General features: G+C 42.2%; 1 protein-coding gene across 1 annotated transcript in view; it reads left to right on the top strand.

The window, feature by feature from the left end:
* Positions 1-4,723, top strand: part of LOC137637267 (WD repeat-containing protein 55-like) — a 47,099-nt gene extending 42,376 nt beyond the window's left edge. The window contains exons 3-4 of the mRNA XM_068369521.1: positions 112-295; positions 3,431-4,723. Of these exons, the coding sequence (XP_068225622.1) occupies positions 112-295; positions 3,431-3,532 (286 nt within the window). The 3' untranslated portion in view covers positions 3,533-4,723. The remainder of the gene's footprint in view (positions 1-111; positions 296-3,430) is intronic.
* Positions 4,724-13,674: the final 8,951 nt, after the last annotated feature.

Below are 13,674 nucleotides of genomic sequence, written 5' to 3'. Positions count from 1 at the left end.
ATACAGATTATTTTGTTAAGATTATGTTTATAAGTTTAATTTTAATGGAGTAAATTCTTGGGACATAAGATGACTTTTAATTGTAAACTTGTTTGATTTTTCTCCCCTCAGAGCTGTGCACCTCTACGCTCATAGATTTGTCGGCATTGTTGGGCAGCACAAGAGATTCGGTGTTGAGAATATATCGGTCTCATGGCATGACGGCATCTTTTTGGCTTCCTGTGCCATGGATGACGTGATACGATTTTGGAACATTAGTTACCTGTATGATGTCGAAGTGGATGGTACATTGAAGGTAACGATAATTTTTTAAGTAATCATCATAGTTTCAGATATCTGTCTGTTTTAAGTTTGGCAAACTGTCCTAAAATATGGCTATATAGCCTGAAACCTGGCTGTTTGTCTTCTGAAATTAGTTTTGTTCCGGCGTGGATACAAACCCTCCGACAAATTTGTTATATTACTCTACTGCTGCTGCCTCCGATGCCTTAGATGACCACGGAGGTAGCAGCAGTAGGGGATTCAGCATTATGAAGCTTCATCTGTGGTGGATAATGTGGGAGGGTGGGCGGTGGCACCCTAGCAGTACCAGCTGAACTCGGTTGAGTCCCTTGTTAGGCTGGGAGGAACGTAGAGAGTAGAGGTCCCCTTTTTGTTTTTGTTTCTTTGTTGATGTCGGCTACCCCCCAAAATTGGGGGAAGTACCTTTGGTATATGATGATGTATGTACTCTAAAATTTGGCTACATAACATCTTGAGATTTGGGTATTTATCATTCCAAAATAGGCGGTTTTTCATCCTGAAACCTAATGGTGTTTCATCCTGAAATATAGATATTTTTCCTACTGAAATCTGGGTATCTATCTGAAAATATGGATGTATATCTTCCTCCCTATTAACCCTTTTACCCCCAAAGGACGTACTGGTACGTTTCACAAAAGCCATCCCTTTACCCCCATGGACGTACCGGTACGTCCTTGCAAAAAAATGCTATAAAAATTTCTATGACAAAAATTAAGGCTTTTAGAGCAATTTAAAACAAATACACTGCAAAATGTGCTGGGAAAAAAACAACCCCCTGGGGGTTAAGGGTTGGAAATTTCCAAATACCCCGGGGGTAAAAGTGTTAATGCAAAGGGCCTCGGCTGGATTTTGCCAGTCGTCTCTATCTTGAGCTTTTAATCAATACTTCTCCTTTCATCATCTCCTACTTCACGTTTCATAACCCTCAGCCAAGTAGGCCTGGGTCTTCCAACTCTTCAAACTTGTATCTCATAGTAATTCTAATTGTTCATCAAAAGGGTATTCTAGAAATTTCATTCCAGGTATTACTTGACTGTAGAATGAACTTTCTAATCTGGCAGTTGATTCTGTGAACTTCAGAAGTTCAAACTTACAGCGAAGATTTTTATGATGAAGAGATTAACAAAAGTTTTTCTTCAGAGTTTATAAATGACAGATATATTTTAACGTTGCTACTGATTTTAAGAAAATATTTCTTATTCATTACTTCTCACATATAGTTTATTTCCTTATTTCCTTTCTTTCTTGCTATTTTCCCTGTTGAAGCCCTTGGGCTTGCAAGCATTCTGCTTTTCCAACTGTGGTTGTAGCTTTGCTAGAAATGATAATAATAACCGAAGGGTTTTTCCCCAGTTGCATTTGGGTACGGAAGGGTCTCACAAACTCCAGCACTTTCCCTAAATTCATAAATCCAATCTAATTCTTGGAAGGTTATCATGCAGTGTGCGCTGCTTGTAAGTGGTAGCCCTCTGGGTGACGTGATTTAATAAAAAATTCAATTCATCCTTTTTCAAACCTTGTTTTATTAGTAAATGTTATAACCAACCTTAAAAGTAGGTTCTCTTGTTCTCCATTAATTATTAGGAAGTGTTCTTCATTGATTCTTTTACCAACTGTGTATTATAAAGTCTGAATGCCAGTCTTACGTTTTAGTAATATGAATGTCCCCTTATATTTTTACTGTAGTAAGTCTTCTCACCACACTATAATATAAATATAGCAAGGGAACTAATAAAATCAAGCTGAAATTCTGTCATAGAACAGTCTTCTCTTGCCTTTTCGTATTTTCCATTTTCATATGAAGGTTACTAGGGCTCTTGCATACATTTTCGGGAGAACAAAAGTTCAAACTTGAAGCAAATCTTTTTATTTTGAACAGGCTGACATAAGTTTTTTTTTTTTATAGTTTATATATGAAATATCTTTTTAAATGTTATTACTGTTTTTCAGATATTTTATTTCAATTGTTCATCATTTCTCAGATCATTTATCTATTTTCTTCTTTCCTTTCCTTAGTGGGATATTTTTAACTGTTGGAGACCTTGGGCTTATATCATCTTGCTTTTCCAACTAGGGTTGTAGCCTAGCTAGTAATAATAATAATAAAGATAATATATATATATATATATATATATATATATATATATATATATATATATATATATATATATATATATATATATCTATTTCTCTAGTACTGTACAATATACAATATGTCATATAAAAATTATTGGAGGATTATGGCCTTAGGATTCGAATATTGCAATCCTGGATGCTTTTTTACATGATTATTATTATTATTATTACTAGCCAAGCTACAACCCTAGTTGGAAAAGCAAGAGGCTATAAGCCCGAGGGCTCCAATAGGAAAAAATAGCCCAGTGAGGAACGGAAATAAGGAAATAAATAGATGATGAGAACAAATTAACAGTAAATCATTCTAAAAACTGTAACAACGTCATAATAGATATGTCATATATAAACTATATAAAGACTCATGTCAGCCTGGTCAACATAAAAACATTTGCTCCAACTTTGAACTTTTGAAGTTTTAATAGTTTAACATTTGGGAATATAAAGAGCTTGATTTATAGAATTATGGTGGGTTTGTAATACAGTGCTTTTTGGATTGGCAGCCATGAGTTAATATTTATTAAGACTTGTTTCAAAATTTTGATAATTCCTTCCATGCTATAAATAGTATTGTTGTTTTGGTGATTTTATATTAAACAGCACTACGTTCGAAACTTGACGTTAGGGAATCATTAACCCTTTTACCCCCAGGCTCTTTGGAAATTTCCAACCCTTAACCCCCAAGGGGTTATTTTTCCCCCAGCACATTTTGCAGTATTTTTTTTTTGAATTGCTCTAACAGCCTTAATTTTTGCCATAGAGAGGTCAGGTTGGTCTCATTCTCTTGGAAAATGCCTGATTTTTTTTCAAAAAATTATCAAAAATATTCAAAAAAATTTTTTATAGCATTTTTTTGCAAGGACGTACCGGTACGTCCATGGGGGTAAAGGGATGAGTTTTGTGAAACGTACCAGTACGTCCTTTTGGGGTAAAAGGGTTAACAGTTACATGTAGAGTTGAATTTGTAAGCATTTCATGCCATTGTTTTTTTCAGGGCCACAAGAAGCACGACAAGGGATTCAACCTTGAATCCTCAAAACGGCGGAACCACTGCGATTTCTTTTTCGGCTATCCCCAAAAAGATGGAATCCGATGATGAATGGGGCCCAGTTGCGGGGCCAAGCCACACTACAGATTAATATTTCCGGGCCTTTATATTAAACTAACGACATATAGGTACAGTCTAAAGGTAATTTACAAAATATATCTTCTGTTTAAAGAATAAAGAATTTAGAGTTTGTATGGTGTACTTTCAAAGTCCTTTAAAACCATATAGTATTGAAAGCCATTAAATTCATTATTTGTGTTCAATTTCTTAATCTCTAGAGGACTAGGAAACTCCAAAGTCAATGTACACTCAGTAGTTAAGCAGAGATAGCATCTCCAATTGCACATACCTTAATTATGTAGTCTATTCAAAACACTGGAAGTACTGGACATGCTGGACTTCTATATATTTTTTCGGTGTAATCAACGGATATCTAACAGGTTCAGCACAGTTAGACATATGTGTGAGGGCATCTATCTTAAATTTCATCAGAAAATGTAGAATGTCTTTATTGAACACTATCCTTTATTGAGAGTTGAAGGATGTACGGCAGGTGAGATCTACTGAACACTATCCTTCAGGGTGAGTTGAAGGAGGTACAACAGGTAACAGCTTCTACTGAACACTATCCTTTATGGAGAGGTGAAGGATGTACGACAGGTAACATCTACTGAACACTATCCTTTATGGAGAGGTGAAGGATGCACAACAGGTAACATCTACTGAACACTATCCTTTATGGAGAGGTGAAGGATGCACAACAGGTAACATCTACTGAACACTATCCTTTGTGGAAAGTTGAAGGGTGTACAACAGGTAACATCTACTGAACATCCAATTTGGAACATTGGTTTGCCATTTTATTCTTATACCGAACATCACTTAGGACGAGAACCGTCATCAGTAAACTACTTGGGCGATCATTACGTCTCAACTGCAATATATTTTCCATAGCATTTGATGTTCAGTTGCTGATCGTTTATGGGGAAATTTCAGCGGATTTCATAAAGTAGGACCAGCCATCTATTTATGAAACCTACCAATCAAAGTTGGAGCATCTGTTGTAACTTTTTTTCTTATCATAAAAATACTACTTTTTATTGATTTACATTCTTTTCGTAATTATTCCATTACCAAAATACAGATGTGAACTTAATTTTTTTACAAAATTATAAATCAATATACTGTAATTAATAATCACTTGAGAAAAATGATAAAATATACAATAAGTATCTTGAGTTCTAAAGGTCTTTCTTAAGGTTGCATTCAAACTTTTCTTTATTCTTGAGTTTATCTTTGGAAAGTTAACTCTTGAAATGTGTTCTTTGCAGAGGATGTGATTCCTTTTTTTTTTCAAGTTATTGTGGATCCATCATAATCAAGATCCCTCCGTACGTTCTCCAAGCAATATTAGGTTTGGTATGGACTCTCCTGTTGATTTCAGCCAAAGCAAATCACTTGGTTGTAAGGTTTATAAAATTGCGGGTGGAGTAAATGGAAATATTTTGTCTGCATTTTACATGTATATACAGTATTTCAGTCTTCGTGTTCGGGATAATGAAATCTTATGTATCGGCATAAAGTTAAGCTTAAAATTTCTTCCAAATTGAGTACTTTGAAGTTTACATTACTTGTGCTTGTCTGTTTAACAGACCATGATCCGATTGGTCAATGTCCTATTGGTAAGTTTTATTGTCATTGTAAAAATGAGCATTGCTCAACTTCAATAATTTGTAAGTAGGGGGTTTGAACTGGATAAATTTTAAAGATACCAAACACAGACTGTAAGTTGTGGAAGGATCTTCCTAATCAGGTAGTTGAACTGATGGAACTTTTAAAAGTTCAAACTTGCAGTGAATGTCATGTTGAACAGGTTGACATGTCTCTTTTTAGTTTATATAAGAAAGATCTGTTTTAATGTGGTAACTTTTCTTGAAGTATTTTATTTTAACCCTTTTACCCCCAATGGACATACTGGTACGTTTCACAAAACTCATCTCTTTACCCCCATGGACGTACTGGTACGTTTTTGCGAAAAACTGTTATTCACATTTTTATTTTGCATCTTTTTGATAACTTTGAGAAACTTCAGGCATTTTCCAAAAGAATGAGACCAACCTGACCTCTTTATGATGAAAATTAAGGCTGTTAGAGCAATTTAAAAATATATATATTGCAAAATGTGCTTAAAAAAAAAAGGCCAGGGGGTTAAGGGTTGGAAAGTTCCAAATTGTTCATTACTAATTTTGAAGTTTATGTATTTCCTCTCCTCACTGGGCTATTTTTTTCCTCTTAGAGCCCTTGTGCTTATAGCATCCTGCTTTTCCAACCAAGGTTGTAGCTTAGTACATACATACATATACCAAAGGCACTTCCCCCAATTTTGGGGGGTAGCCGACATCAACAAGAAACAAAACAAAAAGGGGACCTCTACTCTCTACGTTCCTCCAGCCTAACCAGGGACTCAGCCGAGTTCAGCTGGTACTGCTAGGGTTGTAGCTTAGTAATATTGATAATAATAATCGATAGTGTTCAACTAGAGGTGTCAAACTCTAACCTTTTCGAGGACCAATTATGCACTTAGTTCTGGTCTCAAGGGACATAAAATATTGGTTATGTACTTTTTGGCAAGACTGAAGCTTTTAACCCTTTTACCCCCGGAGTATTTGGAAATTTCCAACCCTTAACCCCCAGGGGGTTATTTTTTTCCCAGCACATTTTGCAGTATATATTTTTTCAATATTAAACTTACCCGATAATCATGTAGCTGTCAACTCCGTTGCCCGACAGAATTCTACGGGAGGGATACGCCAGCTATCACTATACTAGAAGGGGGTGTACTCACCAGCGCCACCTGTGGCCAGGTACTACAGTACTTCTTGTTGACACCTCCTCAATTTTTTCTCTGTCGTGCTTCCGGCAAGACGTTCTGGGATACGCTTATAATCTTGGAGTATTGTTCACGGCTTTTGGTGAAGTATTTCTCTCAGATTTCGGCTGTCGCTATACTGGAAACTTCTCTATTAGCTTAGATAGCTTTTATTTAGTTCTGATTAATGGTTAACGATCTTTTTGCTTGATTTGGAATCCCCCTTGGCTAACTCTTTGATTCAAGATGTCTGACATTTCACAAGCCCCACCCCATAGACGATGTAGGTCTTGTAATAGGCGTATTCCGAAGGCCTCGGTAGATCCTCACACCGCTTGTTCTGACTGTAGGGAAAGACCCTGTCAGTTGGAAGATCGATGTGAGGAATGCGCCGGACTTTCGGAACTTGAATTTGTCCGATTCTTGAAATATCCAACCAAGTTAGAGAGAGAGAGAGTTAGGAGGAGTTCTTCTCGCTCTTCACTTTTTTCCTCACCTCATGATCCCCTACCTTTTCCTCCCCCTGTAGTGGCTACCCCCAAACCTACTATTTGCCCTCAACCTGATATGTCTGTTGTTTTGCGTGCCATTCAGGCTTTAGGTGACAAAGTGGAATCGGTGGTTAGTGATCATAAGTCTCTTATGGCCGAAGTCAAGGAACTTAAGGTCAAAAGTGCAGTGGGAGGTAATAGTGCCAGTGCTGTGACAAGTGCTAGTGTCAGTGCAGTGCCAAGTGCTAGTGTCAGTGTCAGTGTGGTGCGTGAGGGTACTTCTGTGCGTGCCAGTCGTCCTCCCAGTCCGGGACCTCTTGCAAGCTCCCAAGCCCAGGGGAGAAGCAATGTCGAAGGGCAAAAGGGTTCGGCAGGCCTTGATCGGCGCACAGAAGTATCCTCGGTGGTTGCGGGCGTGTCTTACAGAGACCGTCACTCCCACCCGCAGACGATTGAGCCCGTCTTTTACTCGTCTGCTGAAGAATTGTCAGGGAGAAAACGCTGGACTCAGGTCTCAAGACCTCTCAAACGCAAAGTCCAGACCTCAAGAGCTCTACAACCTGGCTGCAGTCATTGGATTAGCTCTGACTCTCCGCAGTCATCAGGTGACTGCACTCCTCCTAAGAGGGGTAAGGTGCTGCCGCAACAGACCTCATCTTCTGTTAAGGCTTTGCCTCAGCAGACCTTAGTGTCTGCCGACCCCAAGTTGACTTTACTGCAGTCCATGCAGTCACAGCTTGCGGTCTTAATGCGTGAGTGTCAGGCTGAGAAGGTTACACCTCCTCCTGCGATCGCTCCGCCTAACCGCAGTCCAGTCTGCCAGGCGTACGATGTTGAGGCTCCTCAGGATACCTTACCGCGTACTGAGTTGCTAGTTTCCAGCGGTGTGCAGCAACCTCCGCCTTCCTTAAGGCAACCTCAGCAATGGGAACAGGAAGCTTATGCCTTACTTCCTCCGCTTCCGCTTGCGGTTCCACCAGTGAGGCAACACTCTCTTGAGGTACGACAACCTCTTCCATCCATGAGGCAGACACCTCAGCTCTCGCTGCAGCGACCTCAACCCTCCTCAAGGCGAGAGCCTCAACACCTTAGCCTTGCGCCTCAGGAACCTCAACTCGCGAGACAAGAACTGCGTTCTGCGCAGCCGCTTCCTCAACTCTCGCAGCTCACACCTCAGGAACCTCAACTCGTTCCTCAGGAACCTGCTACTGCGCATCCGCAACCCTTACAGCAAGCGCAACTCTTGAGTCAAGACACTCATGCCAGGAGTCAGCCTCCTCAACCCATGCGCCTACCTTCCGCTACTCTTTTTGACCAGCCTTTGCAGCCTGAACCTCAGGTTTTAACTCATCAACAGAGACTTGAGGATGAAACCACAAGCGTTTTTGCACCCGCTTGTTCAGATTCTGCTGTTCAGCATACCACTGTTCCATTACCTCTCACTTCTCTACACTCTGGTGATGAGGTTTCTGATGAGGAAGCTGCGCACCTGGATCCCTCATCAGACGTGGAAGAATCCAAGTCTTCTCCTCCACCTATTGACTTTCGTAAGGTCCTGGCTCTTTTCAGAGAGGTATACCCGGACCATTTTGTCTCTGCTACCCCCCGCTCTCCGCCATCTGAGTTTTCGCTGGGCATGCAGCCTGTCAAGTCAACATATACTAAGCTCGTCTTTGCAAGGTCCTCTAAGAGAGCTTTAAGAATTTTAGGGGAGTGGTTGCAGTCTAAGCAGCAACTAGGGAAGACCTCCTTTATGTTCCCACCGACTAAGCTCACTTCTAAAGCGGGCGTATGGTATGCCACAGGAGAGGAACCAGGCTTGGGAGTACCTGCCTCTGCCCAGGCTGACTTCTCAAGTTTGGTCGACTCTCCTCGTAGAACAGCAATGAGGCGCTCTAAGGTTTGCTGGACCTTCTCCGATCTAGACCACTTCCTAAAGGGCGTATTTCGTGCCTTTGAGATGTTCAATTTTCTAGACTGGTGCCTGGGGGCCCTTAGCAAGAAGACCTCCCCTGCGGACAAGGACTCGGCCATGCTGTTAATGTCCTGCATGGATAAAGCTATTAGGGATGGATCTGGCGAGCTTGCTTCAATGTTTGTGTCAGGAGTTCTTAAGAAAAGGGAGCAACTTTGTACCTTCCTTTCTTCCAGCATCACACCTTGTCAAAGGTCTCAACTCCTTTTCGCTCCGCTCTCTAAGTTCTTGTTTCCCGAAGAGCTTGTCAAGGACTTGTCTGCGGCCCTGATTCAAAAGGACACTCATGATCTTGTGGCCTCTTCAGCTCGTAAGACTAAGGTTGCTCCCTCAGTCCCCAGGACTTATCGCACCCCAGTGGCTGATACTCCTGCTACGAGGTTTATTCCGCCCTTTCGTGGTAGAGCCCCCAGCCGAGGAAGCTCCCGTCCAGACTCTTCCAGGAGCAAGTCTAGGAAAGGTTCCAAGACTTCAAAAGGCAAACACTGACTCTCCTCCTCTCCAGACAGCAGTAGGAGCCAGACTCAAGATCTTCTGGCAAGCCTGGGAAAAGAGAGGTGCAGACGCCCAGTCTGTCAGGTGGCTGAGGGAGGGTTACAGGATACCATTCTGCCGCAAACCCCCTCTGACCACTTCTCCCATCAACCTCTCTCCCAACTACAAGGAAAAGGACAAGAGGCTAGCGTTGCACCAGGAGGTGTCGCTCCTGTTACAGAAGGAGGCAGTGGTTATAGTCCGGGACCATCAATCCCCGGGCTTCTACAACCGTCTCTTTCTGGTGGCCAAGAAGACAGGAGGTTGGAGACCGGTGCTGGACGTCAGTGCGCTCAATGCTTATGTCACCAAGCAGACGTTCACTATGGAGACGACGAAGTCGGTCCTAGCAGCGGTCAGACAGGAGGACTGGATGGTCTCGTTGGATCTGAAAGATGCTTACTTTCACGTTCCTATTCATCCAGACTCCAACCTTTCCTGAGATTCGTTTTTGGAAAGGTTGTGTACCAATTCCAAGCCCTGTGTTTTGGCCTAAGCACAGCTCCTATGGTGTTTACGCATCTGATGAGGAATATTGCAAAATTCCTCCACTTATCGGACATCAGAGCCTCCCTTTATTTAGACGACTGGCTGTTGAGAGCCTCCACGAGTCGTCGCTGTCTGGAGAGTCTCAACTGGACTTTGGACTTGATCAAGGAACTGGGTCTGTTAGTCAACTTAGAAAAGTCCCAGCTCATTCCCTCCCAATCCATTGTTTACCTGGGAATGGAGATTCGGAGTCAGGATTTTCGGGCTTTTCCATCGGCCCAAAGGATAAGCCAAGCCCTAGATTGCATCCTGAGCATGCTGAAGAGGAGCAGTTGCTCGGTGAGACAGTGGATGAGTCTCACAGGGACCCTTTCATCGTTAGCCCTGTTCATCGAGCTAGGGAGACTCCACCTCCGCCCTCTCCAATTCCATCTAGCAGCTCATTGGGACAAGGATTTGACGCTCGAAGCAGTCTCTATCCCGGTCACCAAAGAGATGAAGACCACTCTCTTGTGGTGGAAGACCAATCTCCTTCTCAGGGAGGGCCTATCGTTGGCGATTCAGACCCCCAATCTTCATCTCTTCTCGGATGCATCAGACTCGGGCTGGGGCGCGACCTTGAACGGACAGGAGTGCTCGGGAACGTGGAACAAGGAACAGGAAACGCTCCACATCAACTGCAAGGAGCTACTGGCAGTTCATTTGGCCCTATTGAACTTCAAGTCCCTCCTGCTAGGCAAGGTGGTGGAGGTGAACTCCGACAACACCACAGCCTTGGCGTACATCTCCAAGCAGGGAGGGACCCATTCGAGGAGCCTGTACGAGATAGCAAGGGACCTCCTCATTTGGTCAAGAAGTCTAAACCTCACCCTAGTTACGAGGTTCATTCAGGGCAACATGAACGTCTCAGCAGATCGCCTAAGCAGAAAAGATCAGGTCATCCCCACGGAATGGACCCTTCACAAGAGCGTGTGCAACAGACTTTGGACCTTGTGGGGTCAGCCGACAATAGATCTTTTTGCCACCTCCATGACCAAGAGGCTTCCTTTGTACTGTTCCCCAGTTCCAGACCCAGCAGCAGTTCATGTGGATGCTTTCCTGCTGAATTGGTCCCATCTCGACCTTTACGCATTCCCACCGTTCAAGATCATAAACAAAGTCCTTCAGAAGTTCATCTCGCACGAAGGGACACGGCTGACGCTGGTTGCTCCCCTTTGGCCTGCAAGAGAATGGTTCACAGAGGTACTACAATGGCTGGTCGACTTCCCCAGGACTCTCCCTCTAAGAGTGGACCTTCTACGTCAACCTCACGTAGACAAGTTGCACCCAAACCTCCACACTCTTCGGCTGACTGCCTTCAGACTGTCGAAAGATTCGCTAGAGCTAGAGGCTTTTCGAAGGAGGCAGCCAGTGCGATTGCCAGAGCAAGGAGGGTATCCACTCGTAGAGTCTACCAATCCAAGTGGGAAGTCTTCCGGAGCTGGTGTAGAGCCAATGCAGTTTCCTCTACCAATACCTCTGTAACCCAAATAGCTGACTTCCTATTACATCTAAGGAATGAGAGATCCCTTTCAGCTCCTACGATTAAAGGGTACAGGAGTATGTTGGCTTCAGTTCTCCGCCACAGAGGTTTGGACCTTTCTTCCAACAAGGACCTTCAAGACATCCTTAAGTCTTTTCAGACTTCTAAAGAACGTCGTTTACCCACTCCAGGCTGGAATCTAGACGTAGTCTTAAGGTTCCTTATGTCGCCTAGGTTCGAACCTCTCCAGTCAGCTTCCTTCAAGGACCTTACCCTCAAGACTCTTTTTCTCGTCTGCCTTGCAACAGCTAAAAGAGTCAGTGAGGTTCATGCCTTCAGCAAGAACATTGGGTTCACATCCGAATCTGCGACATGTTCTTTACAGCTCGGATTCTTAGCTAAGAATGAACTTCCTTCACGTCCTTGGCCTAGATCGTTTGAAATTCCTAGCCTTTCCAACATGGTAGGTAACGAGCTAGAAAGAGTTCTTTGCCCTGTCAGAGCTCTGAAATATTATCTTAATAGGTCAAAACCTATTCGAGGACAGTCAGAAGCCTTATGGTGTGCAATCAAGAAACCTTCGATGCCCATGTCCAAAAACGGGGTTTCGTATTATATAAGGCTTCTGATTAGAGAAGCCCATTCTCACTTGAAGGAGGAAGACCTTGCTTTGCTGAAGGTAAGGACCCACGAAGTGAGAGCCGTAGCCACTTCGATGGCCTTTAATAAAAACCGTTCTCTGCAGAGCATAATGGATGCAACTTATTGGAGGAGCAAGTCAGTGTTTGCATCATTTTATCTTAAAGATGTCCAGTCTCTTTACGAGAACTGCTACACCCTGGGACCATTCGTAGCAGCGAGTGCAGTAGTAGGTGAGGGCTCAGCCACTACATTCCCTTAATCCCTTAACCTTTTTTAACCTTTCTCTTGAATGCTTTTATTGTTGTTTTTATGGTTGTTACGGTAGGCTAAGAAGCCTTCCGCATCCTTTTGATTTGGCGGGTGGTCAATTCATTCTTGAGAAGCGCCTGGGTTAGAGGTTGTGTAGAGGTCCTTTAGTAGGGGTTGCAGCCCTATATACTTTAGCACCTTAGAGTTGATTCAGCCTCCTAAGAGGAACGCTGCGCTCAGTAAGGAAGACGAACTTAATAAAGGCAGAGTAACGGTTCAAGTCGACTTCCTTACCAGGTACTTATTATTTCATTGTTATTTTGAGATAACTGATTATATGAAATACGGGATACTTAGCTATCCTTTAGTCATGTACACTGGTTTTCACCCACCCCCCTGGGTGTGAATCAGCTACATGATTATCGGGTAAGTTTAATATTGAAAAATGTTATTTTTATTAGTAAAATAAATTTTTGAATATACTTACCCGATAATCATGATTTAATTGACCCTCCCTTCCTCCCCATAGAGAACCAGTGGACCGAGGAAAAATTGAGGAGGTGTCAACAAGAAGTACTGTAGTACCTGGCCACAGGTGGCGCTGGTGAGTACACCCCCTTCTAGTATAGTGATAGCTGGCGTATCCCTCCCGTAGAATTCTGTCGGGCAACGGAGTTGACAGCTACATGATTATCGGGTAAGTATATTCAAAAATTTATTTTACTAATAAAAATAACATTTTTAAATTGCTCTAACAGCCAATATTCTGGTCATAGAGAGGTCAGGTTGGTCTCATTCTCTTGGAAAATGTCTGAATTTTCTCAAAAAATTATCAAAAATATGAAAACAAAAAAAAATTTATAGCATTTTTTTGCGAGGACGTACCGGTACGTCCATGGGGGTAAAGGGATGGGTTTTGTGAAACATACCAGTACGTCCTTTGAGGGTAAAAGGGTTAACTTATATTACTAGTCATACTGGTTTACCAAAAATACATTATTTGGGTTCATCTTAACAGCTTAGTTACATTTTCTTCAATTATAACAAATTATAGTAACTCAATTTGGAAAATCTCTTCATCTTGTGGGCCACTTAAGGCCATGACGGAAACTTCAGGTGTAAAAACCTGAAGAATTTGTTTTAATCAAATTTGACTCAAAATGCTGCTCATAATGTAAGGGTAGAAGATCCCTTATAGTTTTCCACATCACAAGGAGATTCCTTCCCATTCAAAGGAATCATATTATTATTACTTGCTAAGCTACAACCCTAGTTGGAAAAGCAGTGCTATAAGCCCAAGGGCTCCAACAGGGAAAATAGCCCAGTGAGGAAAGAAAATAAAGAACCTATAATTAAAGTAATCAATTAAATAAAATATTTTAAGATCAGTAACAGCATTAGAATAAATAGTTCGTATAT

Source organism: Palaemon carinicauda, unplaced genomic scaffold (genome assembly GCF_036898095.1).
Source record: "Palaemon carinicauda isolate YSFRI2023 unplaced genomic scaffold, ASM3689809v2 scaffold615, whole genome shotgun sequence".
Lineage (NCBI taxonomy): Eukaryota > Metazoa > Arthropoda > Malacostraca > Decapoda > Palaemonidae > Palaemon > Palaemon carinicauda.
Note: the sequence above shows the minus strand (reverse complement) of the source record. Positions and strands in the feature narration are given on the sequence as shown.